Below are 24,188 nucleotides of genomic sequence, written 5' to 3'. Positions count from 1 at the left end.
AACTGGGATGAGGAGCCCACACACCTCCCATCTTGTTAAGCATCCAGTGCTTAGGGGCATTCAAACGCTTCAAATGCTTCTTAGGGCCGCGAGTCTACAATAAATATAAGTATACTATCGTAAGATGAGTCAATCGTGAAAACAGTAACAAATAACTATTCACATGTCCTTCGTCAATACCAGACCGACAAATACAAATGACACTTGTTTTATACACTACTTACCATTATAGAGCACAATCTAAAGAGAAAAGGAACATGACAATAGTGATGGCCCAAAATATAAACATACACTAAGATAATAGAAAGAAGTCATATTCCAGTTTTATTGGTATTGAGACCATGTATAGATAGTATAATACCTCATTTAAGTGTGATAGGAGGGTTACAGAGGATCCAATGATAATGTAATACTGAAATGATGCCTGTGTATCATATATACAAATTCAAAGGAATCAAGACCAATAGCACGCTTTGAAGAGAGATATAACAGAACGATCAGAACCGCGGTTATTTCAATAAGAATACTGTTTCTATTTGCATGTCATTATTCTCACTTAATTCCATTGAGGAATCTTTATCATTTCTTTCTATGGCTACTGCAATTACTAAGACTATCACCCAATCTAAGAGTTCTTCAAGATCTAACTCATTCTCGAAATCTACTGTAACTGGTATTGAATTGTAGTAGAGTTGATGAGAAAGTCACGTCTAGGACTCCCTACGCTGTTTTGATGACTAGCGTTGTGTTTGTAGCTGGAGTGGTAGTTCTTCATCTGCTTCATAAGCTCTTCTAATTGGGGTTTTGGGTATGTATCAGTCTTTGTGCTCTATTGAGTGTTTGTGTTAGTCACATTTTATTGTCTTTAGTTTTCAATACATAGAATTCTGTTGTGTGGTAGAGTAATCATTTGTTTACATTTGTGCCGTTCAGTTTGGACTTGAGAAACGAGCTGTCATTGGTGTTTCCTTTTTGACAAATTGGTTTTCAAGTACTCTCCATAGAGATACGGATCGATAGTACGAAAGATTTATTGGAATAGTGCCTCTTTGAAGGTATTACGTCATTGACTAGCAAAGTGATACTTCTTTTTTAATATGGTTTCTGTGTTGGCGTTGGGTTGTCTCATTTTGTACTGTATTTTCTACAGGTATTTTTTAACCACTGGTGTCATGTAGGTCCCTTCCTGGTGGTTATATCATCTGTGTTCTTATTTCTGGTATTCGGAGTTACTTCCAACCTAGACTGAAGAGTCTTTTCGACGGTGGGTTGTTTGGACATGACTTTATGTACAGATAGTGAACTGTCATTTAGAGTCTGGTTTTGTGATATTGACCACTATGGGCATATGAATAATGGATCTTACAACTTGTACTGTGATTATGGTCGGTACAATTTGGCTATTCGTCTTTTCGGTTTAAAATGGGTTCACAAAGCATATTGTGTTGTTAGTACATCCCATATTCAGTATCTTCGTTCGTTAAAGCTCTTCCAGAAGTTTATCGTTCGAACGTCGATTGTCGCTGCTTCAGGAAAGAATGTCTGGTTTAAGCAAGTGTACATTGTTGTTGTTATTGTTGATCTCTAGTTTTGAGTGCAATGGAAAGGTATATGCTATTGCTACGATGAAAATGGTATTCCTAAATGAGAACTATAGATCTGTGACAGGAAAAGAAGCATTGATTGTAAGTCCATATTGAATTGATGAGGATCAGAATCATGCTCCAGCTGCATGTAACAATACAAATTGGGATGGAGAAGTTTGTTATGCGCCCCATTATGAGAAACTTGCTGAACACTATCTTGCCTTGCATGAAGACATCCTCGATAGTTTAAGTGCTGAGTACAAGGATAAGTCGATCTCGTTACAAATCCGTTCGTCAAGACCAAAGAAAGAGTTGACTCTTTGTTAACAAACATACCATTGCACATCTATCCCATATATCGTCCCATGAGCCACATCAATAGTAGTTGAGAAAAACTTGTCCTACAATCACAATCACGTCCAACAACTACGAAAAGACAAAGTAGTTCTTAAACTTGCGTCTCTTTCTCTCCTCATCCCTTCCTGTTGTAACTGCTGTATTCATAGAATGAAGCTAAATTCAATAAACCCAATCACTGGTACCGTGAAAAACACCATACAAATGCCAGTATAAAGACAAGAAGCAATATAAGCAATTCGGATGCCTGTCAATTTGACAATCGAATTGATACATAACCTACACTAATCACAACTCATTAGACCATACCCAACAAACTTGTAACTAATCAAAGCCAGTAAATCGAAAATAGAAACAGGACAATTAATTAAGTATAGGATCAGCTTCAGTAGCAGAAGTTCGAGAGTAATCGCAACTGAGCAAGCAGACAATGAAGAAGAAATAATCTTCGGTGAGAATTGACCTTTCGTTCCTGCCATGAATCCAACTGTAACAATATATGTAAAGATAGCCATTAGCGGAATGTACAAATCCGGAGCATTGACATCTTGACGAGGAGGGAAATAGGTTTCGCTTCCGTCATCATTGATTTGACAGGTTCTCTTCCATGACTTTGAACCAAAAGGAAACAGCAGACGCTGAAGTTTTCCAACGACATATTGGTTGCTTACCTGGAAATACTTCTTAAAACTATTCCACAATCCTGTTGCTTCAGGTGTGTACGAATCCAATCGATTCTTCACCAGATTTGTAGTTTGATTGAAAGCCATATCGAACACTGCATTACTATGATCTTATACACCTACTTGGCTCTGTACCCTGTTGAAAACTGTGGCATATTCAGTCCATTAGTAGGCTGCTGTTGCGGAAACGGAGGTTGATAGGCTTGAGGCTGCTGAGGAATAAAGGGTTGCTGCGGTTGTGACTGTACATTCGCCCGGTTTTGAGCACTTTTCTTCAGAAATGGATTCTGTTCCACTACAACTAAGGGAGCTAATGATATTAGTATACTTATTTGATTGGAATTATCTCAGGAAGATGAAATGAGAACAGCAGCAAATTGTAGGGCTTATAAGGGAATTGTCAGAATACAAGACCGAGCTTAGCTCAGTTGGTAGAGCGTTAGACTGTAGTGGCTGCTCCGCAGCAATCTAAGGGTCGCTGGTTCGATTCCTGCAGCTCGGACTTTTTTCCTTTTCTCGTAACTAATAACTGTTTCCTTATTCATACTATTCCTTGTGTTTTGAAGCAACAGTACACTATCTATACTTTCTTCATAATATACCGTAAAGAAACTGACAAAACAAGAACAATAATAACTACATAGATCCAAAAATACAAATATCCAAATTTCCAATGAAGACTCTACAAATGATCACAGAAATATCTGACTACTGGCATGTAATCGAAATTCATTCCATACACACCTGCTAGAAACGAAATAGGAGTGAAAAATGCAGTAATGAGAGTTAAAATGAGAAGAATCCGATCCTGTCTCTTTGCACGCATCGATTGAACCAAATTGTAGACATTGTTGCTACGATTAGAACAGTATTGAATGTCATTTAGCAACTATATGGAATTCATAACGAACAGATACTTGTTGGACATGGTCCTTCACATCATTTAGGTAAATGGATACTCGATGAGATATGACAGAATCAGCCTGAAGATCAGATATGATTGTAAGGAGAGGTTGGATTCGATTCTGAAATGAATCTAACTCTCTTGACAATAATACTGACTATTATTTGGATTCCAAAAAGCATCCATACTTGGTAAATAGAAGAAGATTTATCAACTGTCAGTTCCACCTGTCGAATCTCCTCAGCAAACGATTTCAACACATCCACATAAGAATCAACCTTAATATTATGAAGAGCAATTGAACGAACCACATAATCAAGAAGAGCATATACCATATATGATCCACCTTCGATTCTCCCACGGTTATTCTTGTTGCTGATCAGACGATTCATGTACTCCCACATCTCCTTCTCTTCTTGTTGTGTAAATGTGAGCACAGCATGACTAGACTTAGTCCACGGATTTGTGAACACAAATACAATGTTCAAAGGCTCAATTACTAAATGGCTCAACTGGGATTGACTAGAATCCATTGTATAGGTTGTATGATCGATGAAGGATTGATGGTGCTGAATTGGGGTATTCTTTGAAGCGAGCTTTCGAGGTCTATCTAAGTCACCTGGAAGAGAAAGAGGGGACACATATGAATCTAGGTTAAGCTCTTCTTGACTACCATCAGCTAACATAAATTCCATGACTGAATCATGATATGGATGATATGAGATCAATGGAATTGTAATTAGAAGATGAGTCTTGTATTTATCAACTTTTGCACGATCTTCTCGATACACTAGATCTTCCACGACCAGAGGATGGAGACGATAACGAACACCGAGGCGTTGAATCGAGAGAGGTTCGGCATAGGAGAGATGAACCCAATTCACAATTGACCATACTGGATCTGGATTCATAAAGAATGTTTCGATTCCCTACAATTCATGTTCATTTCGAAAGAATACGAGAACAGGACGCTCAAGCTCAACTCGAGTCGAGTTGTAACTGAGGTGGCTCAAAGTGCCCAAAGTTCTATCTCTGCAAGTCAGATTTTATTTGAATATAAACCCTAACAGTTGTTCGGTCACCGATGGATCGAAGAGCGATAACATTTTCAAACGCTGGAGCATCTACATTAGCATCTTGATAACAGTTTCTACAACTGCAAACTCATTCAGAGAGAGACCTCCTGACTGATCACGATCGACTTGACGAACTAACAAATCGAAGATCTGGTCTTTCATGGTTACTCCAAACAGACTCAAAATCCGGTTGCATTCCTGATAACTCACCGTTCCATCCTTGTTGAGATCATATTGATTAAAAATCTAGATATAAAAGAAAACAATCGATAGAAACGTTTGTAATACGATCTGGTGTCATATCATAGTAAGTCGACATTAACGACAGGAAGTCATCTTCCATTGTACTTTGTTGGCTACACATAATATATGACTCACAGTACTCACAATGTGACATCTGAAAACTTATTCTGCAAATCTTGAAAGTTGTAGTTATAGTTATCTAGTACTCGAGCATTTGCATTACTATTTAACATATTCATGTCATGGTTGTAGTCCGACAGAGACATCGGAGTCATCTTCATTTCAATCCCTCTTAGCTGTCATACAACATTTGTACTTGACTCGGTAGAAGTACTAGATTCACTCATAGGACTTCATGTGATTATGAAATAACTCTTCTGGGAAAATTTCGTTTCGTTTCTATGATCCAAGTGAGTATTTTGAGAGAAGAAACAGAGTAGAATATCGAAAACATTGAAGGTGGCGCAAACCGCACACGCTTTCCACCTTTCCCCGTTTCGACGAACCACACTTTTTGTTTCCATTAGCTTTTTGTTTGCTAACTCCATTGAGGAATGAGCAAGAGAGATTCACCTGCCCGTATTCTGGCTAAAGATTTGATCGCTGGATGTTTTGGAGGAATTGGTATTGTTGCTGTTGGCCACCCCTTCGATACTATTAAAGTCCATATCCTAAGAAGTCAACTACATTTAGCGCCCTTAATGTTGCACGTCTCCAGACTCAGAATCCGAAGAATCCCATTTACACGGGTATGTCTGACTGCATCAAGAAGACACTGAAGTGGGAAGGAGTTGGTGGATTGTACAAGGGCTTCATTTCTCCTTTGTGGGGTGAGATATTTCTGTGGGTAATGATACTTAGGTAATATGCTGTTCAACGCTGTGCAGTTCATTGTGTATGGTCAGATGAAGGAGGCTATTGGTCATGGAGAGATTCTCTCGATTCGTGACACCTTTATCGCTGGAGCCATTACTGGAGTTTCAGTCACATTTGTGGAGACACCTATGGATTTGTTCAAGTCTCAGCTCCAGGTTCAGATTGTCCGTGCCAAGGATAATCCAGAGTACAAGGCTCAGTTCACAACTGTTACAGGTGCTATCAAGCAGATTATTAAGACGAACGGAATTCTGGGTTGTTGGCAGGGATTCTGCACTACTCTAATTCGTGATACGATTGGTGTGTCTTTGTATTTCGGTTTCTACGAACTTTATCGTCGCGCTCTTTTGAAGAAGGATCAACCTCTTTCTGATATGCAGTACCAGGGATCATTCACGCAGTTTATGGCTGGAGGTGTGGCTGGAGTTGCTTATTGGGGCTGTATCTACCCCTTGGATATTGTGAAGTCAACTCTTCAGGTTCAGCCTCTTGTGAAGTCAGAACGTGAGGTGAAGGGATTCATTGAATGTGCAAAATCGATTTATGCTAAGGGTGGAGTGAAGGCCTTCTTCCCTGGTTTCACTCCTTGCATTATTCGTGCTTTTGTTGGTAATGCTGCTTGTTTCGTTTGCTATGAGCAGAGTAAGGCAGTTATGAATAAGATCTTCTAAGCACTTCTTATCGGTATTACGTAATCTAGATTTGTTCTTTTCACCTATTTCAGGCCTGTAATGTTTGTTTTAACAAAGATTGTTTAAGGACTATTTAGTAGTGGATCTGTGGACGTAGGAGAATGCTTCTTACTTGGTTTCTTTGGGAATTTGACTATACACAAGACAGCAACAACAAGAGCTATCACAATTACAACACACAAAAGAGTCATATAGAAGACCATTCTTGAAGTATTCCCTGAATCACCACAGTCTTTGCCTGTGTATCCCTTAAGACATACACACACAGCTTTGTCCTCATCACAAGCACCTTGATCCACTACACAATGGGGATTGCAACGATCCTCTGTATAAAGCGTATCGCATTTGATCCCAGTAAATCCTTCATTACACTTACAATATCCATTCCCCAAGGTACCATCATTACAGACACCATGATTACTACACACATAATCATTGCTCGAAGGACAGATATCTGAACATTTCTCTCCATAGTATCCAGGGATGCAATTTTCACAGTCAATCCGCTGATCAAAGTTGGTATCACAGACACAGTTTCCTGTTCCATGGAACCCATCATCACATTTTCCGTGATTATGACATGAAGGACATGCCTCACATGACAATCCCCAATATCCTTCAAGACACTGCGTGCATTGTTCAGCAGGACCCCAGCCCTCATTACAGACACATCTTCCATTTCCAGTCTTCCCATCATTACAGCTTCCATGGTTACAATCAGGACACTTTGAACAGTTCTCTCCATAGTATCCAGGAAGACACTGCATACAATCCGTAGAAGGATCAAATCCATCTTTGCAGACAGCACAAGAGTTCTCAGGACAATCCACACTCACAGTTATTGATATATCTGTTCCTTCCTTCTCATCGTCCAAATAATACACTCCAATATAATACTTACAGTTTCCACAGTAGTTTGGATGGTCTCGAGATAGCTTCACATCTGCTGTGTTATCTCCCAATGTTGAATCAGACCACATGTGGTTGGTAACAGAGGCATTTGGAAGTGTTGAGACATACAGCACAATGTGAGGATCGGTAACAGAAGCACGAACCACAGTGATTGTCACAGGATGATATTCCTTCTGATATAAATAGAAATAGGTGTGAACTCCTCCTACAAAAGGTGCTAATCGACCTGTCTTTGGAGTATTTGGTTGCAACATGAATGGCGTATACATCAAATCTGCAGTCACAGTCCAATGAGTTTCATTCTGCGTTCTCATCACAACTCCAAATTTGCATCCAGTGCACCATCCTTCTTCATTTTCAGTAATCATGATAGTGTCTTGAGACTTATAAACATACCAAGAATGGAATGAATAGGAAGTTGGATCCTGAGGATTGATCATCATATCAGATGGAGCATCACCCAAATACATGTCAAAGCCATAACAATAAACAGGACTTGGATTCCATGTATATGAGATATTATTGATTGAGATAATAACACCTGTCACATCAATAAAGTCTTCACGAGGGATATTCACAGCATAATATGAGATATGAAGATCTCCATTTGATGTAACCATATGACGATTCACTCCAGTATAAATATACTGAAAAGGAACTACTTCATATCAATACATAAAACATACCTGGATCTTGATTGAACATAAGAGTAAAACCACAAGCTGTTGCTGTAGTTTGTTCTGTTCGTACTCGGATATAGTACACAGTACCAACTTTATATCCTTCTTCATGTCGTTCTAAACCCCATGAAAATTCTTCCAATCCAGTCATAGTTAATGTCTTAATTGTATCCCAACTACCATCATCAAATGACTATTGCTTATTGATCCTTCCATTGCTTACAGTTAATGACAAGTCTACATACACAGGAATCTCAGGTTGATCTAACTTCTTCACAACGATACGAATATCTGTATCATACTCCAAATATCGCAGGTCCATAATGAAATGTTGCCCATGATTATCAGGCATCACGCTTCCAGTCACTGTTTTGTGGGGCTCCAGATAAACTAAATCACGATCAACATGGAAGTCAATGGAGAAGTCAACAAAAGCCTTCTGAGCATTATCAACGATTATATGCACATAACGACTGCAGTTATGACAGAATAATGGATCATTTCGGTCTAATGACACAACCAACTGATTATCCACCTTCTGCAGACTTAAATTGAAATGAGAAAGAAAGACTACTGTTTTGGACGAATCTCAACAGGACGAGGGTACTCTGAAACAAAAGCACGAATCGAAGAAGAAGAAAAAGCATCATATTTGATGGTGATGTTTACGACATCGATAGCTCCTCCTGCAATACTATCATCACCAATCTACTTGTCATTGACACAAAATAGTTCGACAAAACCTTGAAACGAGACAAACTCGTACTGGGACTGGCCGGAAAGAGCAGACGAAAAGAAACTGTTATCTAGGAGATTGTACATGGGTTCTAGATCGCAAACAAACCATCTCTACATACGATCGATATCTGCTACAATCAACCAATATTTCATATCATGATCCGAATCACTGTTCAATTCAATGTGATTGACATCTTTACAGTGTGTTGTTGGAGAAAAACGAGCAAGAGGGATTCCATTAAGGAGAGAACTATCCATTATTGCAAAAATTCATCTCAACGATTCTACTATGTTAGTTTCGCAGTAGTACTTGACATGTCCAACTTCCTCTCCTCTTTTGTGGTTGGCACTACATAAAACAGTAATTACACTTCTCACCTGTCTAGTTGAAATGCAAAAGAGACAAATTGCCAATCCTGAGCCTGAGTATTGTTCAGTTGAAACTGAAGAGTTGTTTTGGCGCCAATAGTTCCATTTACAGGAATATTGATACTGATCTCCGCAGGATCACCGAGCACAACCGCTACAAAGTGACTCTCGTTGTCCTCTACATACTGCTTGCGACAAACAGAAGTAACAAATAACTTGAAACCATGTTTATTCGCAGTTGTCAATGATTCATAGGGATTTCCCGCGATTTCACATACTCACGGGAATAACTGCATTCTTAGCACCTTTCGGTTTTCTTCTTCAAATAAAGAGTTAGTGCTCATCGTAAGTTGGTTTGGGGTTTCGAGAGACAAATTTCTAATCAATGTTTGTAGAAAGAATGCCTAGTCTTGACTACAGTCATCCTCGTGAATATGGTCCGGGTTCTCGCTGTTGGTACGTTTATAGTTTGAATCAGTTGATATTCTAGCCGTGCGTGTGGTAACCGTCGTGGTTTGATCCGCAAGTACGATCTTATGCTCTGCAGACGTTGTTTCCGCGAGCAAGCTCCTAAGATTGGATTCATCCATGTACCTTATTTGTTTTCTATGCTTAGTTGTAGTACCACTAAACTAGGGTCATTCAAGCCTTACTCTTCTATTCCTTTTGTTATGATCAAACATCATTACAAATTTTCCAATGGATTAATCTCTATCAGAACGGGCAGAATTGGAGCGGGAGCGTGAACCAGAGGGTGAGCGTCTTGATCCAGAACGGGAGCGGGCTGATCCAGAAGCCGAACGTCTCGATCCGGAACGAGAGGCACGAGGATTGCTTGTGGCCGTTGGCGATTTGGATCTGCTTCGAGAAGCCTCGCGTTTCTCGGAAGACTTTCTCGATCCTGATCTGCTCTTCTCGTCACGACTAGAACGATTGCGATCTTCACGAGAGCGGCTTCGATCACGACCATGCAAAGAGCGCGATCTGCTTCGATCGCGACAACGTCGGACACGAATATAGGAACTCTCACTACCACAGACTAGCTTTGTATCATCCAGATACTTTAGTGCATGCTTCATGTCGTCGTAGTGAATATACTCAACATATCCGACGTCTCCATGAATGCTGCAGTAACCAACATCGCCCTCCTTTCTCATGTGATCTTTCAAGTCCTATATTTTATACCATCTCCTAATGTTATACCTGCCAACTGCAGTGATAAGGGATATGAGTTACCTCCACACGATAATCGGTTCTCTTAGGAGGACCATATTTACTATCTCTTCCATCACGACGTGCACTTGACTTTCCAGTTGCAATTTCCACTCGGAGTGTCTGACCATTGAAGTCTCTGTGGACTTCTCCTTTAACAGCCTCTTCGGCCATTTTTGCATCTTCGAAATCCACAAAAGCAAAGGGATAACGACCTTGAGCCTTAATTGCAACGTCTCTGATGCCTCCATACTAGCTTTCATAAAAAGAAACCGAAACTTACTTTACTGAAGATATCTCGAAGTTCCGACTCGCGGACATCACTAGGGAGACCAGCCACAAAGATCTTGGTGGACATTTTCTTTGTATAAGGTTAAACACTTGGAATAAAATATGGCCGATTTTGGACCATCAAAATTTGGCTTATCAACAAACACTTCATTTTGGCTGGACCATCATCTTTAAGCCACTAATTGAATAGCCAATGCGATTGCGAGTATCAGTTAGCATTTTAACTTCATCATTTTCTATGTACACATAATAACTCTCCATTCCCCTCATTCCGATCCACTCGCCTGCAATATATTCTCCTCTGGAATTGCTATAATAGTATTTCAATGGAGTCACCTTTCCTTTTGAAAAAGGAATCTCAAAAACACCCTGAGTCACTACTGTTGCATAGCCCTTTCTGGATGAAGATACAATCCCTAGGGGCCGATTGTAGATATCTAGATAACTGATAGACGTATCAACCGACTATCATTCATTCAAATGAAGGGACAGTACCAAGTACCGATGTAAACTTTCAACAAGGAGAATCCTATGACCCGATTCTGAAGCAGATACATAATAGTACTCTCTATTCTACACGTTATTTAACTGAAATTCTATATACAATGTCCGAAACACCTCGAGAAACAATAAATTGAGGTCCATCACTAATCAACTCCAATGTAGGAGTCAAATATCCTACCTGCAAAGCAGTAAATCCGTTATTGATAATACTAGAATAATATACCTATAACTCACAATCAACAATGACATCAACCAAGAATTTGGAGTTCTGAAGCATTAGTATTGCTAGGTGGTGAATGCCATGAGTATCAATGTCTGAAACACCACTGTTCTTGTTGTTCATGCGTGGACCTAAACGCAACACACTGTCGTTGTCTACCCGAAGATGACGGATAATAAGACCATCTCCTTCATCATCTGTAATGTAAGCAACCACAATATTGTGATTATTCTCCACAAAGTGATTCCATGAATCTATCTCCAAGAAGGATACTATGTGTGCACAATCGATTGATATGGACTCTTCAAAGGAAAGGAAATAGCTTCCAGATGTTGTTCTCTCTTCTATTCCAACAACAGTCTGAATGAAGGAGGAATTCGAATAACCAATTACAATCACAGAAGGACGAACATAAGAGACAGCGTACACAGAAGCACTCTCGGCGATTACATCTGAGGAGGTTATTGTAACAGAATTTGTAGTGAGATTAGCTGTTGCAGTTATTAATCGGATATTGTAGTCGTTGTCTGTGAATAGAATGGCCAAACGATCCCCTGAAACAGATACTTCAGGATGTAAATCAAGGGGAGAGAAATAATACTCCTGAGGCATTCCAAAGGTAATCTGGAACTCGTAGTTTCCATATGTGATGATTGCAGGAACCACCTCAGAAGAACCGACAATCAAAATTTGATTGGTATTCGGTACCCGCACTGCACAATCAATCTGTCGTTGTTTCCCGATTTGACCTCTTGGAAGTTCCACCTCCTTTTCTATCATCACCTGATCCTTGTCACCCAACTTCATTGCTGTCAGTTTACCATGATAAACAATTACAAGAATATCATCTGCAAGCGAAATGGCTTGGGCATTGAGCATGGTTGTCTCGAATACATACTGATTCTTGTATACCGTTGTCCCAGACTGTTTGATTAATTTACCTTCACTATTTAACGACACAACAGTTCCTGGAGTGAAATCTCCATACGTCTCATCCACGCGGTAAGTGGCGGTACTGATTCGAGTAACAATACTCTATATTTTGACTCAACCAGGCATTATGTACATCGTTGTATATATAATACAATCCAAAAGCAAGGGCAGTTGAAGCAAATAGAAACGCAATGATAGCTTTGTAAGGCAACGATTTCACAATCTTCTTGAAAGAAATACGTTTCTTCTTTTTCAATTCAAGATCATTCATCACAATACGATAAATGAGAAAAGACCCTATTCTATAAACTTTGGGGCCCTATTGTTATAATTTACTATTTCAAATTCTCTGACTCCAACAAAGAGAAATAATATAAAACTAATCCCATGACGAAAGCAGACTCGTAGGGAAGACAGTTTGCCAATGCAAAAAAGGTGCTTCGTTGTTGTTTCTTGCCTGATCACGTTCCTATGGCTTAAGTCATGCATTCTCTTTTACATGCTTCTTAAAAAGATCATCATAAGTGAAGACCGCTTGGAATGCATATGGATATCGCTTCTCTTGTATCTACTCTTATAGCTAATCCCATTGCCTACAGAATACTCCTCCTCTGTTAACATTAAATCCATGATTTCTGACAATCGTAGTGATTCTTCGTATGTGGCTCCTACCATTCATCTCACATCCAATTACTTACGCATATCAACAGTAAGAACCTTGTCAATGATTAACTGCTCCATATTGAATTTGTTAATTGCTTCATTATGACACTAACGATTAGGAATACACAACAAACCAACGCAAGTGGTTGCCATTTGAAGAGCTGCCTGATAACCGCGGAAATCTTCCTTCTTTTTGTCAAGTTGTTTAATTACAATTCTCCGTATCTATACCTCATTCATAACTTCAACAATCACATTGCGAACAAAACCAAAGAACCGGGATATAATAATCTGATCTTGATAGTACAACGACGAACATTCCAGACTTTTGGGACTAAAGAGGAAACAGTCATAGTTCACCGCAAGCATCAGAGGGTCACAACAGAAATACTCCTTCTTCCCAACCTTCACTCGGAACACTAAACACAACATTTGAAGGAAATCGAGAAGGTTGGAACAGGTCTGTTGGGAGAAGTTCTGAAGTACATCCTGGCTGAATACACACTAATCATCACTTCCAAGCTATCACTCCAACAAAATCATTGAATGTAAACACATCTGCACGACTAATGAATGATTCGTATGCTGAATGTCCCGTAATAAGTTCAGTGATATCTCGATCTGAAATACGAAGGAATGACTTCTCTATCTTCCCTGTGAGAATCAAGAATTGATATGATTCTCCAGGTACTAAGTGAACGTTATCAGGCTTCTGGATATGAACTATCACTCAATCATCGTTCTAATCATTACCCTTTGTAAACTCACGTAGGAATGAATATACATCAACACGTCCTTTTCGGTCTGCTTGCGAACCTTTCAATAAACGATAGATCAATAGATAATTAAAAAACTGACGCACATTCACGTCCCAATGGAGGAATAGTCGCGGACAACCTTCTCCTGAGAGCATCACTTGAATGAAGGCATGTCGATGAGACTCACGTAGTAAGTCCCAGTGGTGATACAGCAGTTCCATTGCTTTGATAACTACTTGATTCATATCACTCTTCAGAAGCATCACAATTCCATCCACAAATGGATAGTCACAGAAACCACTCGGCAAACGTACTTGCAGAGAAGCAGAGTTCGGATGACGTGAACGCTCTAATCGATCGAACCAACGTCGATACGAACCTAGGTATGATATTATTTCTCAATGAAATACAGAATAGAGAATCGATGAGCTCCACAACATATGATACTTCAAGAATACTATAAGGTCTTGTCTTCAACATCAAGACTTGAACAAAGAGACTTAGAGTATTCTCATTGCTCAAAAATGTACGCATAACTTTGGTCATTGAGTCTGTATAGGCATACAATGGAACAGCTTCTAATTGAACAGCAAAGGATAGTAACAATTCATTATAACCAGGAATTAAGGACCACTGAATTTCACGATGCATATTTGTCATAACAGAGAGAACTTTCTGAAGCCATGCTTCCACAATAAGATAATACAGATTTCCTTTCATACTAATTCGAATCTTCCAGTCATTTGTCACTATGATTAACAAAATCAATTAGAAATACAAAGAAAGAAATCTGTATCATTCAATGGTAAGTTATTCTCCTTATTGTACTTCATAATTGCACTTTCAACAGGTCTCCAATCAAGCATTTTCCCAAGTAAATCACTACTCTCATATATATCTATTCTTCATCTCATTCACATATGTATACGTTCTGAGAATGAAGCACGAATCTTACACGTATGAAGAATTGACGATAACCATTGTTGTGTAACATGAAATGATGAATCCAGAGCTCCTCCTTCTACAGCCTTCAAATCTTCTATACTTCACATTACCATGTCACTATTACCAATCGTAGCAGGAGAAGGATGTTCATTCATCATATTTCCCAGATCAGAATCCGAATTAGATCTCATTGAAAGACTCTGCATGCCAAAGAGACTGCACGTACTCCCAGCATAATCCTTACTCAAGATAATCTGAGGTGTTGATGGAAGATGTGCTGTTTGTGATAACAAGGATTTATCCCATAGAAGAGCAATCACTTCATCTCCAAAGGAAGGAATCCGAAACATACAAATAGAAATGATTCGTGAACAATAGACTGAGAGACGCTGACTAATACCTTTCTCATTAATCTACATAAGAATCATGCATTTGAACATACACGCAGTAGGACATCACTCAGAATATGAAGAAGAACACGACGAAGATTTGCGGCAAACTCAACATCTTCTTTCTTTGGAGGTTCATCTGTCTTAGCTGGATCAAATCCTATTTCTCATATTTCATTCATATTTCAACCTAAAAGAGTTAAATCCGATAGTTCACTCCGTTTCAAGAGTCGGAATATCAACTCAAATACGACATTCTTCACAGTATAATTCATATCCCATAATGAAGATGATAATGAATCCAAAATATCCAGAAACATACACTTGGTCTTAAATAAAGACCCTTCCGATTGATACCTAGAATGAAACTAACCAAGAATCCCAACATGAATGAAACCATTGAATCCTTATCAGTATTCCGTAGATATCCAATAATGCGTTCCAATACATCTACTTGATCCTTGTCGTTATGAGCAAGATTGGTCTTTAGGTCAATGAATTGATGATATCTACGAATGAAACAGAAAAGGAAGATCAACAAGTGCATAATCTCTGTAACCTGAGCAGGAACTTCTTGTTGATCACGGCGAAAGAGTGATCTGCTTATGTCCTATGAATGAATGGAAACACAAATTATAACAGAAAGAATAACTGTGGAACCAGCAGTAATTCCACGTTCACTATTGACTCCACTCAACATCTGTTGGACCAAACAGATATCACTAAATTGATAGAATACCGAGAGATCTCCAAGCACAACTCCCAAGTCCCAGAGATGGTGTCGAAGTTCCGCTGAACGATCAGGGTGACGCTATGATAAATCATCCAATTCATGAGTACTAGAAACAAGGAATAGGCTTTCTCCAGCGAAATCCAACACTCACCCACAACAACTGAGGCAGCAGCACCGGGTTCCTATGATGGAATGATCTCAACACACATACTTTGCTATTACGCAGTTGAAACTTGAGAGGCTCACGAATGAATTCGCGAAACGAACAACTTGCTCCCACTGTGAACAGATCATTCTCATTCCAAGATAACGACACGTATTGATACTACAAATCAGTTAGAATCTTAAACCACACCTTTCGCTCAGCATCGAGTTCGGTTAGTTGATCTGTTACTGCAGGGATACTTGTATCAGTACTGTGATATACATCTTCTCCATCATTCTTTGTTCGTGACACCACCACACTCCAATAATTGCCATCCAATAAATTCAGTTCGTTAGAATATTTTAGATGAATTACTGCCTTCATAAATTTCAGTCCCCAAACAGCTTGCTGCTCAATAGTACAGTTGAAGCCAATTCGTCCTGCTGGATTGTTTCTTCAATTCAAGAGATTCCATATTCTTACTTAGCATTTACGAGCTGATAATCCACATGAAAGGGTCCTTCGCATAGTTTCTGAATACTCAAGGATGCTCGACCCAAAAGAGTCTCGGACTCGCGCTGCTGATTGGCAGACCAGCATTCAATCTCAAGGGTCTTTTCTACATATAAACAGTGACAATTGGCAGAAACCACGCAAAGATTTCAAACCCTCATGAGCAATGTACTCGAAGCTGAATTGTGACCTCCAATACGCCCCCGATGACATTAGATAATGCGTCTACCATAAATCAGTCTGTCAAAACATACCTTCAAAGGTGCAACATCCGCAAACGTAAATTTGCAGTAAAGATTGGAATTACTTCCAACATTTCGGACCTTTATCCGGTCAATCTTCACCAGCAGTCGAATTTCTTTGTTTTCATTATTTAATCGCTTCAATTCCTCTTCTGAAAGCTGAGGCGTTCCATCTGAGGGATTCAGCGGCGATTTGTCGGATTCTAACGCTAGAACAATCACAAATCTCCATTAACAACTTACAAACCTCCTTCTCTGCGGCAATATATTTCTTGTACTCTGCGGCCGTTTCTACAGCTTGTCTTAAACAAAAACACCCTACCAGGACTCGTAGCGCAGTTTCCCATACTCTTGACGTAGGCTTTGATACAATTCGATTACACAAACAGAAGGATTTGGGTATGTCTTGAAGAAATGGCAAGTAGTCTGCACATCTTTGTTTATCAAGGAATTCTTCTTGTCTTTCTGTTCGGGGATACACCATGTTTTCGTGGAATAGGGAGATGTTTTTCCTATGGAGTGAGTATGGGTAGCGTATCTCTCCTGTACTCTGGATCGAAGAAGACATCACGGTTATTCTATGTGCCTACCGATTTTTGTGCTCCTCCCATTGACACAATACTAGAGATTTGTATACAAATTGATCATATTCACACAGATTCCAAATGAGCACTCTGCTCAAGCTCGTTGTATGAACGCAATCAGCTCAGTGATGTCTTAGAATCGCAACGGGATCCCAAGACCAGTCCGTTTGCATCGTCTTGGTATAGTTGACTATGAAACTGTGTGGAACTGGCAGAAGTCGGTTCAAAAGAAACGTTTTCGATCAAATCGTTGTGACGAACTCATTCTTGTGCAACATCCTCCAGTGTTGTTTCTTTTATCTTTTATTATTGCTTAGATATACTCTAGGGCGAGGTGGAGATGAGTCAAATATTCTATTTGACCAGCAAGATAACAAGCACAAGCTGTTTCGTATCGAGCGTGGAGGCGAAGTAGATAATTCATTTAGTAGTTTCCATTCAAGGTTACGCACCATGCTCCTGGCCAGCTGGTTGCCTACCCCATTTTAAACCTCAATTACTATGTCAAGGACTTGCATGCCTACTTGCGCTTAGTAAAAGTGTACGACATCCGTAACTACATAGCTTGAGCAGACAATTATAGATTCGTTGAATGAATTCGACATCAAGGGTGAGAGAATTCCTGGCAAAACTGGAGTGTATGTGAATGGAGATAAGATTGCCTCTATTGGGATTCATGTGGCACGATGGATCACTATGCATGGAATTGCGGTGAATGTGTCCAATGACCTCTCGCTCTTTGATTGTATCATCCCCTGTGGGTTGAAGGGAATGAAGATGTGCAGCGTACAATCGTTTAAGCCTCAAGTGTCTTTAGATGACTACACGTAAAGATAGAGTTGAGAATTGATGATATAGGCAGTGCTATCTTCAAATGTTCAAGAAATACTTCAAAGTCGATTTCTTTGAGGGTTCTGCAGGGTCTCCACTCGATGAAGACCAGATTGTGGATATGCCTCCTTGGGTTTGCGATTACTACAATACACTCCCTCAAAATTCTCGGAACATAAAATGAATTGTTTGTTGAAACTCACATTTCTTATCGTACACACTGGATGCCGAAGAAGAAAGACGAACCAGATTTTAAAAAGGTCAAGCAACGAGTTGGCAAGAAAAAAGTGGATCCAAAAGCCACCAATGTCAACTTCAAGTCCAAACGGGTTCGTATTCAAGAACAATCCATTCTTCGAGAAGGAAACGATGTAGTGAATTCGCGAAATAAATCTCTTAGTGATTTGGTTAGTCAATTCACTCACTTCAACGCAAACACGCGAAGAGAAGCTGTTTTGGGTTTGAAGGAATTGTTTATGCAAAATGATGTTCTTTTCTCTACTTCTGTGAGTGTCCTTATTTCTAAAACCATTCCTCTCATTTTGGATTCCGATGTCTCTGTTCGACAAGCCGTTGTGAATGTATTTGAGTCCTTACTCCCGAGAGTTCCAAAATCTGCACTTCTCCCATTTTCGGGAATGATCTGTGTATTCGTGAACAATGGAATGACATCCATCAACCCGTCTATTCGGAAATCGGCTCTATTATTGCTGCAGTCATTGCTGAAGATTGAACCGGATTTATTCAAAGATCATGCAAAGTTACTCTCCAGTCTTGTGAAACTGACATCAGAAGTGAAAATAGTTGCTGCCCCTACTCAGGGCGTCTTGGCCAGTAATCGGGTCCAGATGAAGACAAACTTGAATCAGCAACGTTCAATGTCTGATCTCGCTCTGGATACAATCCAGCTATTCTTTGATACTTGTTTCAGTCAAAGCAGTGTTTACAGAAACATTGATTCATGGAGTGGTTATCAGGATTCTTCTACCAGTGACCAACAGATTTTATCCAAAGATCAGCATCTCGTAATTCCCCTAACTACCAGTATCTATCCTCCATCTCTATTTCTTCACTCCACAGAGACTCTTTCAGAGGAAGTCGATGAGTCAATGAACACGACTCTTCTCTCTCTCCTTTGCTTTCTTCGTTCTTCTATGTTGGAGATCTTACCTCACGAAGAAACTGTCTCCTCGCTCAGTCGGCATCTTCAGGACATGACCAATCGCAAATCCTTGAAGAGTGCAAGTATAACCGAAAAGGATCTCTCTCGTCTTCTTCAGCTACAAGAACTTACTGCTAGTGTTTTCATACTCCTTCAAGGGAAAGTAGGGAAGACTCGAAGTGAGTGGATTCGATTACTACTTGACTTTTATCCTGTCCGACTTATCGATACTCATCGCAATGACGTGGTTCTGAGACTGCAGTTACAACAGGTCAATACTCTCACTATCACATTACTGTGTCTGTTGAGTCATTCCATGAGTGAATCCATTCAATCTGTTTCATTGGATCATTTATCCCAATCGCTCCTAACAGTTCATGAACATGATGGTAGTTGGCGTATTACGACGGAAACAATAGTGTTAACTGTGGAGATTCTCCACCAGTTGTGTGAGGGTTCGGATCAAATGGAAAGGATCCTACAAGAAGCCGATACAAAATGGAAAGAACTGATTGATAAGAACTTTGGAATTCTGTCTCTTCCTTTTATGAAGTTCTATCACTTCATTCTTGCTCACCACCATCTTGCATCTTATGAAAGTTGCCTTCAAAGAATTGTTGCCTGTCTTCACTCCGTTTCATATTCATCCGTTGCTGGATCCAAGCCAAACACCTTATGGAGAATCGGATTGGGGTTAATCCTATCAATTCTCAAATCGACTCCCAGTGTTGATAAGTCATTTAAACAGGCATATTTGGAGTTGATAAAGGAAAATGATCTGCCTACTGATTTGCAGTCGTTAGTAACAGCCATTGGCTCCTTTTGCAGCGAAGCACCCCAATCTGATCATTTAGTCTATTATGTTTCTTCCTAACAAACACTCCATTATCACTATTCATCGCAGTCACCGAAGCCTCCAGGAGCGATGACACGCTCAGCGTACTTTTGATAGACAGTAGCGGACCTAGAACTTCAAAAGCATTTCCCACACTTACTGCTTTCCACCACGGAGGAAAGACTGATAAATGTACGAGGAAGTTAAGTAAATCATTCCAATGAATCGGATAAACGATTTATGGTGTTTACAAACTAGGCAACAATAATCGACCCTATTTTAGATGCTTGACCAAATTTCCATCCATTTCCTAATTCTTTGCTCTAGTCCTAAACAAGCTATCAATCCGTTTTCAAGGTATGTATGCTGTGGAAAACATAAATTGCATGGAGATGAATCCATTTTTTGTCTTATTGGATTGCCAAAGTGTCTTACTGTCGTTTTAGCGAATGGTCCAGAAGAAGATCGATAGCCGTATTCGAACACTCATTGAGAATGGTGTGAAGTTGAATCAGCGAACGCTAATGATTATTATTGGAGACAATGGCAAAGATCAAGTATTCCTGTTTCAAAGTTGAAGTGAATCATAGATTCCCAATCTCCACTACATGTTGTCGAAGAGTAGAGTTCGAACTCGTCCTTCTGTATTGTGGTGTTACAAGAAAGATCTCGGTTTTAGCACGTATTCCTTGCTTATGGTTTGTTATTGTAGTCATAAGAAGAAACGAATGCGAGAGATCAAAAAGCTGATTAGTCGTGGTTTGTACGATAAAGATGGCGAAAATCCATTTGATCTGTTCGTTTCGAGTACTGAGATTCGCTGGTGCTATTACAAGGAATCCAAAAGCATTCTTGGTCAAACATATGGAATGTTGGTTCTTCAGGATTTCGAGTCCATTACTGCCAATCTTCTATGTCGTACAATCGAGACTGTTGAAGGAGGCGGTATCATCACAATTCTTCTCAAGAATATGACGAGTTTGAAGCAATTCTATTCGATGGTGATGGTACAAATCCATCATTTCCATTATTCCTAGGATTGTCATGCCAAATACCGAACAGAGTCTCATAATGATATTGTACCTCGGTTTAATGAGCGTTTCATTCTCTCTCTAAGCAACTGTCAGACATGTATGGTTTTAGACGTAGGCTCTCTTAACTGTTTGCAAATATAGGATGAATTAAACATTCTTCCTATCAATAAGAAGATACTGAGTATTGAACCTGTTCAAGCCTCTATCACAGATGAAGATGCTGAAGAAACTCCTTCTCAAAAGGCTTTGGCTACTTATCTTCAGTCTGTGAATAACCAGTTAGATGAGAAGACAAAGAATGAGTCTCCCAAATCGCCTGCAATTGCTAATTCCCAGGTTTTGAGGAATTTGACACGGGAATGCAAAACAGTGGATCAGGCAACTGCTGTGTATTCCATGTTAGATATCATTACTCAAAAAACCCTTCAGACGACTGTTTCATTGACAGCATCCCGTGGTCGAGTCGAAATGAATCACTTCAATAAATTGTAGGGTAAATCAGCATCTTTGGGTCTTACTATGGCTGGAGCTATTGGTTTTGGTTATTCCTCGATCTTCGTAACAGCTCCGTCACCTGAGAATCTGCAGACTGCCTTTGAATTCTGCATAAAGGGTTTGAAGGCCCTCAAATATATGGTAACAATGAAGAGAGATCTGAATGATAGGACCATTCAGACTATGAAGTAATATACTCTCCTGTTGCAGATCACAGTCATATCATTCTTCGGATCAATGTTTTTAAGACGCATCGACAGACAATTCAATATATAGCTCCTTCGGAGTCGGTAAAGTTATCTCAAGCTGAACTCCTCATTATTGATGAGGCTGCTGCTATTCCGCTTCCTCTGACACAACAATTGCTGGGTCCGTATATTGTGATTCTCTCTTCTACTATTACGGGATATGAAGGAACAGGCCGTTCTTTGTCCTTAAAGCTTTTGAACGAATTACGAAAGAAGGATGCTGGAGGTAGCTTATGAAAGGAATGACTGAGAACTAGCTGGAAAACTGCTCCGAGAGATTGAGATGAAGGAACCCATTCGATATGCCTCAGGTGATCCTGTGGAAAAATGGCTCTATTCGTTCTTGTGCTTAGATTGTGCCTCCACTCCCTATCGATTGATGTCTGGAACACCTCATCCTGATAAGTGCGAACTCTTTGTTGTGAATCGTGACTCCTTGTTCAGTTATCACAAACTCAGTGAGGCCTTCTTGCAACGTGTCTGGTCACTTTATGTGTCTAGTCACTACAAGAACAGTCCTGATGATCTCCAGTTGTTAAGTGATGCTCCTGCTCATATGTTGTTTGTTCTTTTGGGTCCAATGAAAGAGGACCAGCCACTTCCTGATGTTTATTGTGTGGCACAGGTTTGTTTAGAAGGATGTATTGGGAAAGACACTGTGAAGCGTGAACTTAGTAAGGGAGTACGATCTGCAGGAGATATGATTCCTTGGATTGTTTCTCAGCAATTCCTTGATAGTGATTTTTCTCAATTGAGTGGTGCTCGCATTGTTCGTATTGCAACCCATCCTGATGTCCAAGGAATGGGATACGGACGACGCACCCTCCAGCTTCTTCATGATTACTTCCAAGGTCATATACAATGGTCGGGTGAAGAAGAAGAAGTCATTGAACCTGAAGAAGAGGTTGAAGGGTTGAATATTGAAGCAAAACCTCGAAAGCATCTTCCTCCTCTCTTAGTAAGCTTAGCTGATAAGAAGATGGATCGTCTTCATGTTTAAAATGGAATTTGGGCTGATGTGTAGTGGATTGGAGTTAGTTTTGGTCTCACAGAATCGTTATTCAATTTCTATGAGAAGGAAGGATACTCACCAGTCTATTTGAGACAGACCGAGAATGAGTTGACGGGTGAGCATAGTTGTGTGCTTATTAAGGTATGTCTGTGAGCATGCATTTATCTTCAGCCACTTGATACAGAGAATCTTGAGAATGCTCCTAATCCTGGTTGGCTTTCTTCCTTTGTTGCTGATTTCCAACATCGATTCATGGCCCTCCTATCATTCCAGTTCGCAAAATTCCCTGCTCGATTAGCACTTCGTCTGTTGAATCGATCGTTAGTTATCAACTGTGCTAATGAGGATGCCAAGTATATTTGATAGGTCCACTTAACCATAGATCACTCCTGACTGTACCGCTCTCTCCTTCAGAGCTTCAATTCTTCATGACTTCAGATGATCTGTCTCGTCTCGCATCTTATGCACACAATCTCGTTGATTATCATATGATTATGGACATGGTTCCACAGTTAGCTAGATTGTACTTCTCTCGTCGTCTTGGTGATCTGTCCCTTTCTGCCTTACAAGAAACGATTTTGATTGGACAGGGACTACAACATAAGACAATCGATGAATTGATGCGAGAATTCCCGCGGGTTGAAAGTAACCAAGTTCTTGCTTTATTTAATCGTTCTATTCGCAAGATTCAGAAGTATTTGGAGGTAATGTCTGGATACACTAATAATCGTAGGAAGTAATGAACAAGAATAGTACAGATTCAGAACGAGCAACTAAAAAGTACGAGGAGATAATGACAGCCAAATTGCAACCTGTGAATGAGAGTCTGAATGATGTATTAGAATGGATACAGACTCATCAATAGGACTTAATGAATGCAGGAGAGGAAATCAAGAAGAAGATGGAAAGCAAGGTATTACGAATGGAAGAAGAGGAAATGAATGAATACAAGATTGGAGGAAACGATAAAGATTGGTCGAAGGCTTTAAGTGTAAGAGAGAAAGAAGATTGTCATTGGTAGAAAGGAGGAAGTGGAATCATTAGTATTCCTTCTAGCAGAAAAAGGGATAAAGTGGAAGTGAGAGTTGATGAGAAGGAAAGTAAGAAGTCAAAGAAGAAGCATTCCAAGAAGCATTATTGTTGTTTGTTTGTACCATGAATTTGAGAATGAGTGTAGTAGAAAAGATGTTTAGTGATTATGTTGGATTGATGATGTGAGGATATGAATGTGTTATTGAAAAGGGTTAGTGAAAGAAATAAAAACAAGAACGGTCATATCTAGTGGAAAGCGCCCTAACCCGTCTGATCTAGGAAGCTAAGTCA

At 39.7% G+C, this 24,188-nt stretch overlaps 12 protein-coding genes across 12 annotated transcripts; 5 read left to right on the top strand and 7 right to left on the bottom strand.

Moving 5' to 3' along the window:
* On the bottom strand, positions 1-315 carry JH06_3011 (hypothetical protein; the record flags this gene model as incomplete). Its single annotated transcript, XM_014671439.1, has 3 exons — positions 1-94; positions 116-216; positions 258-315. Coding segments are annotated over 3 exons (253 nt in total), but the record flags the coding sequence as incomplete, so codon positions are not given.
* A 782-nt stretch (positions 316-1,097) lies between these two features.
* On the top strand, positions 1,098-1,913 carry JH06_3010 (acyl-thioesterase; the record flags this gene model as incomplete). Its single annotated transcript, XM_014671438.1, has 5 exons — positions 1,098-1,150; positions 1,179-1,264; positions 1,296-1,557; positions 1,589-1,685; positions 1,716-1,913. 5 exons carry the CDS (start codon positions 1,098-1,100, stop codon positions 1,911-1,913), a joined length of 696 nt encoding a protein of 231 aa, XP_014526924.1.
* Positions 1,914-1,932: 19 nt separating this feature from the next.
* On the bottom strand, positions 1,933-4,225 carry JH06_3009 (Mg2+ transporter protein; the record flags this gene model as incomplete). The annotated part of the gene is made up of 10 exons (XM_014671437.1): positions 1,933-1,987; positions 2,017-2,077; positions 2,146-2,222; positions 2,253-2,614; positions 2,667-2,721; positions 2,750-2,868; positions 3,267-3,308; positions 3,339-3,515; positions 3,544-3,687; positions 3,719-4,225. 10 exons carry the CDS (start codon positions 4,223-4,225, stop codon positions 1,933-1,935), a joined length of 1,599 nt encoding a protein of 532 aa, XP_014526923.1.
* Positions 4,226-4,654: 429 nt separating this feature from the next.
* Positions 4,655-5,124, bottom strand: JH06_3008 (magnesium and cobalt transporter; the record flags this gene model as incomplete). The annotated part of the gene is made up of 3 exons (XM_014671436.1): positions 4,655-4,852; positions 4,884-4,962; positions 4,994-5,124. 3 exons carry the CDS (start codon positions 5,122-5,124, stop codon positions 4,655-4,657), a joined length of 408 nt encoding a protein of 135 aa, XP_014526922.1.
* Positions 5,125-5,600: 476 nt separating this feature from the next.
* JH06_3007 (mitochondrial substrate carrier family protein) lies at positions 5,601-6,396 on the top strand (the record flags this gene model as incomplete). Its single annotated transcript, XM_014671435.1, has 2 exons — positions 5,601-5,679; positions 5,711-6,396. The coding sequence occupies 2 exons, from the start codon at positions 5,601-5,603 to the stop codon at positions 6,394-6,396; spliced, it is 765 nt and encodes a 254-aa protein (XP_014526921.1).
* Positions 6,397-6,604: 208 nt separating this feature from the next.
* Positions 6,605-9,005, bottom strand: JH06_3006 (protein kinase; the record flags this gene model as incomplete). The annotated part of the gene is given in 8 exon segments (XM_014671434.1): positions 6,605-6,655; positions 6,678-6,778; positions 6,815-7,990; positions 8,016-8,202; positions 8,251-8,554; positions 8,584-8,717; positions 8,733-8,836; positions 8,867-9,005. The coding sequence occupies 8 exon segments, from the start codon at positions 9,003-9,005 to the stop codon at positions 6,605-6,607; spliced, it is 2,196 nt and encodes a 731-aa protein (XP_014526920.1).
* Positions 9,006-9,516: 511 nt separating this feature from the next.
* JH06_3005 (40S ribosomal protein S29-like protein) lies at positions 9,517-9,862 on the top strand (the record flags this gene model as incomplete). Its single annotated transcript, XM_014671433.1, is given in 2 exon segments — positions 9,517-9,593; positions 9,607-9,862. The coding sequence occupies 2 exon segments, from the start codon at positions 9,517-9,519 to the stop codon at positions 9,860-9,862; spliced, it is 333 nt and encodes a 110-aa protein (XP_014526919.1).
* JH06_3004 (serine arginine-rich-splicing factor) lies at positions 9,821-10,686 on the bottom strand (the record flags this gene model as incomplete). The annotated part of the gene is made up of 3 exons (XM_014671432.1): positions 9,821-10,288; positions 10,320-10,580; positions 10,612-10,686. The coding sequence occupies 3 exons, from the start codon at positions 10,684-10,686 to the stop codon at positions 9,821-9,823; spliced, it is 804 nt and encodes a 267-aa protein (XP_014526918.1).
* Positions 10,687-11,087: 401 nt separating this feature from the next.
* JH06_3003 (hypothetical protein) lies at positions 11,088-12,547 on the bottom strand (the record flags this gene model as incomplete). Its single annotated transcript, XM_014671431.1, has 4 exons — positions 11,088-11,192; positions 11,224-11,301; positions 11,377-12,378; positions 12,410-12,547. 4 exons carry the CDS (start codon positions 12,545-12,547, stop codon positions 11,088-11,090), a joined length of 1,323 nt encoding a protein of 440 aa, XP_014526917.1.
* Positions 12,548-12,757: 210 nt separating this feature from the next.
* On the bottom strand, positions 12,758-17,011 carry JH06_3002 (hypothetical protein; the record flags this gene model as incomplete). Its single annotated transcript, XM_014671430.1, is given in 22 exon segments — positions 12,758-12,844; positions 12,874-12,944; positions 12,975-13,047; positions 13,078-13,164; positions 13,183-13,443; positions 13,475-13,662; positions 13,693-14,076; positions 14,108-14,446; positions 14,626-14,736; positions 14,767-15,055; positions 15,085-15,191; positions 15,222-15,360; positions 15,405-15,641; positions 15,672-15,842; positions 15,872-15,946; positions 15,976-16,089; positions 16,120-16,363; positions 16,393-16,528; positions 16,578-16,647; positions 16,677-16,873; positions 16,908-16,955; positions 16,987-17,011. The coding sequence occupies 22 exon segments, from the start codon at positions 17,009-17,011 to the stop codon at positions 12,758-12,760; spliced, it is 3,453 nt and encodes a 1,150-aa protein (XP_014526916.1).
* Positions 17,012-17,355: 344 nt separating this feature from the next.
* JH06_3001 (lipoate-protein ligase) lies at positions 17,356-20,115 on the top strand (the record flags this gene model as incomplete). Its single annotated transcript, XM_014671429.1, is given in 7 exon segments — positions 17,356-17,373; positions 17,386-17,534; positions 17,566-17,659; positions 17,692-17,800; positions 17,832-18,075; positions 18,107-18,212; positions 18,340-20,115. 7 exon segments carry the CDS (start codon positions 17,356-17,358, stop codon positions 20,113-20,115), a joined length of 2,496 nt encoding a protein of 831 aa, XP_014526915.1.
* A 410-nt stretch (positions 20,116-20,525) lies between these two features.
* Positions 20,526-24,024, top strand: JH06_3000 (n-acetyltransferase; the record flags this gene model as incomplete). Its single annotated transcript, XM_014671428.1, has 13 exons — positions 20,526-20,633; positions 20,667-21,083; positions 21,114-21,221; positions 21,252-21,572; positions 21,603-21,746; positions 21,776-22,079; positions 22,111-22,847; positions 22,878-23,006; positions 23,037-23,218; positions 23,248-23,569; positions 23,599-23,700; positions 23,731-23,856; positions 23,887-24,024. 13 exons carry the CDS (start codon positions 20,526-20,528, stop codon positions 24,022-24,024), a joined length of 3,138 nt encoding a protein of 1,045 aa, XP_014526914.1.
* Between the last annotated feature and the right edge of the window lie 164 nt (positions 24,025-24,188).

This window comes from Blastocystis sp. subtype 4, assembly GCF_000743755.1.
Source record: "Blastocystis sp. subtype 4 strain WR1 chromosome Unknown seqid_0164, whole genome shotgun sequence".
NCBI lineage: Eukaryota > Bigyra > Opalinata > Blastocystidae > Blastocystis > Blastocystis sp. subtype 4.
The sequence above is the reverse complement of the archived record's forward strand: the minus strand, read 5'-3'. Positions and strand labels throughout refer to the sequence as shown.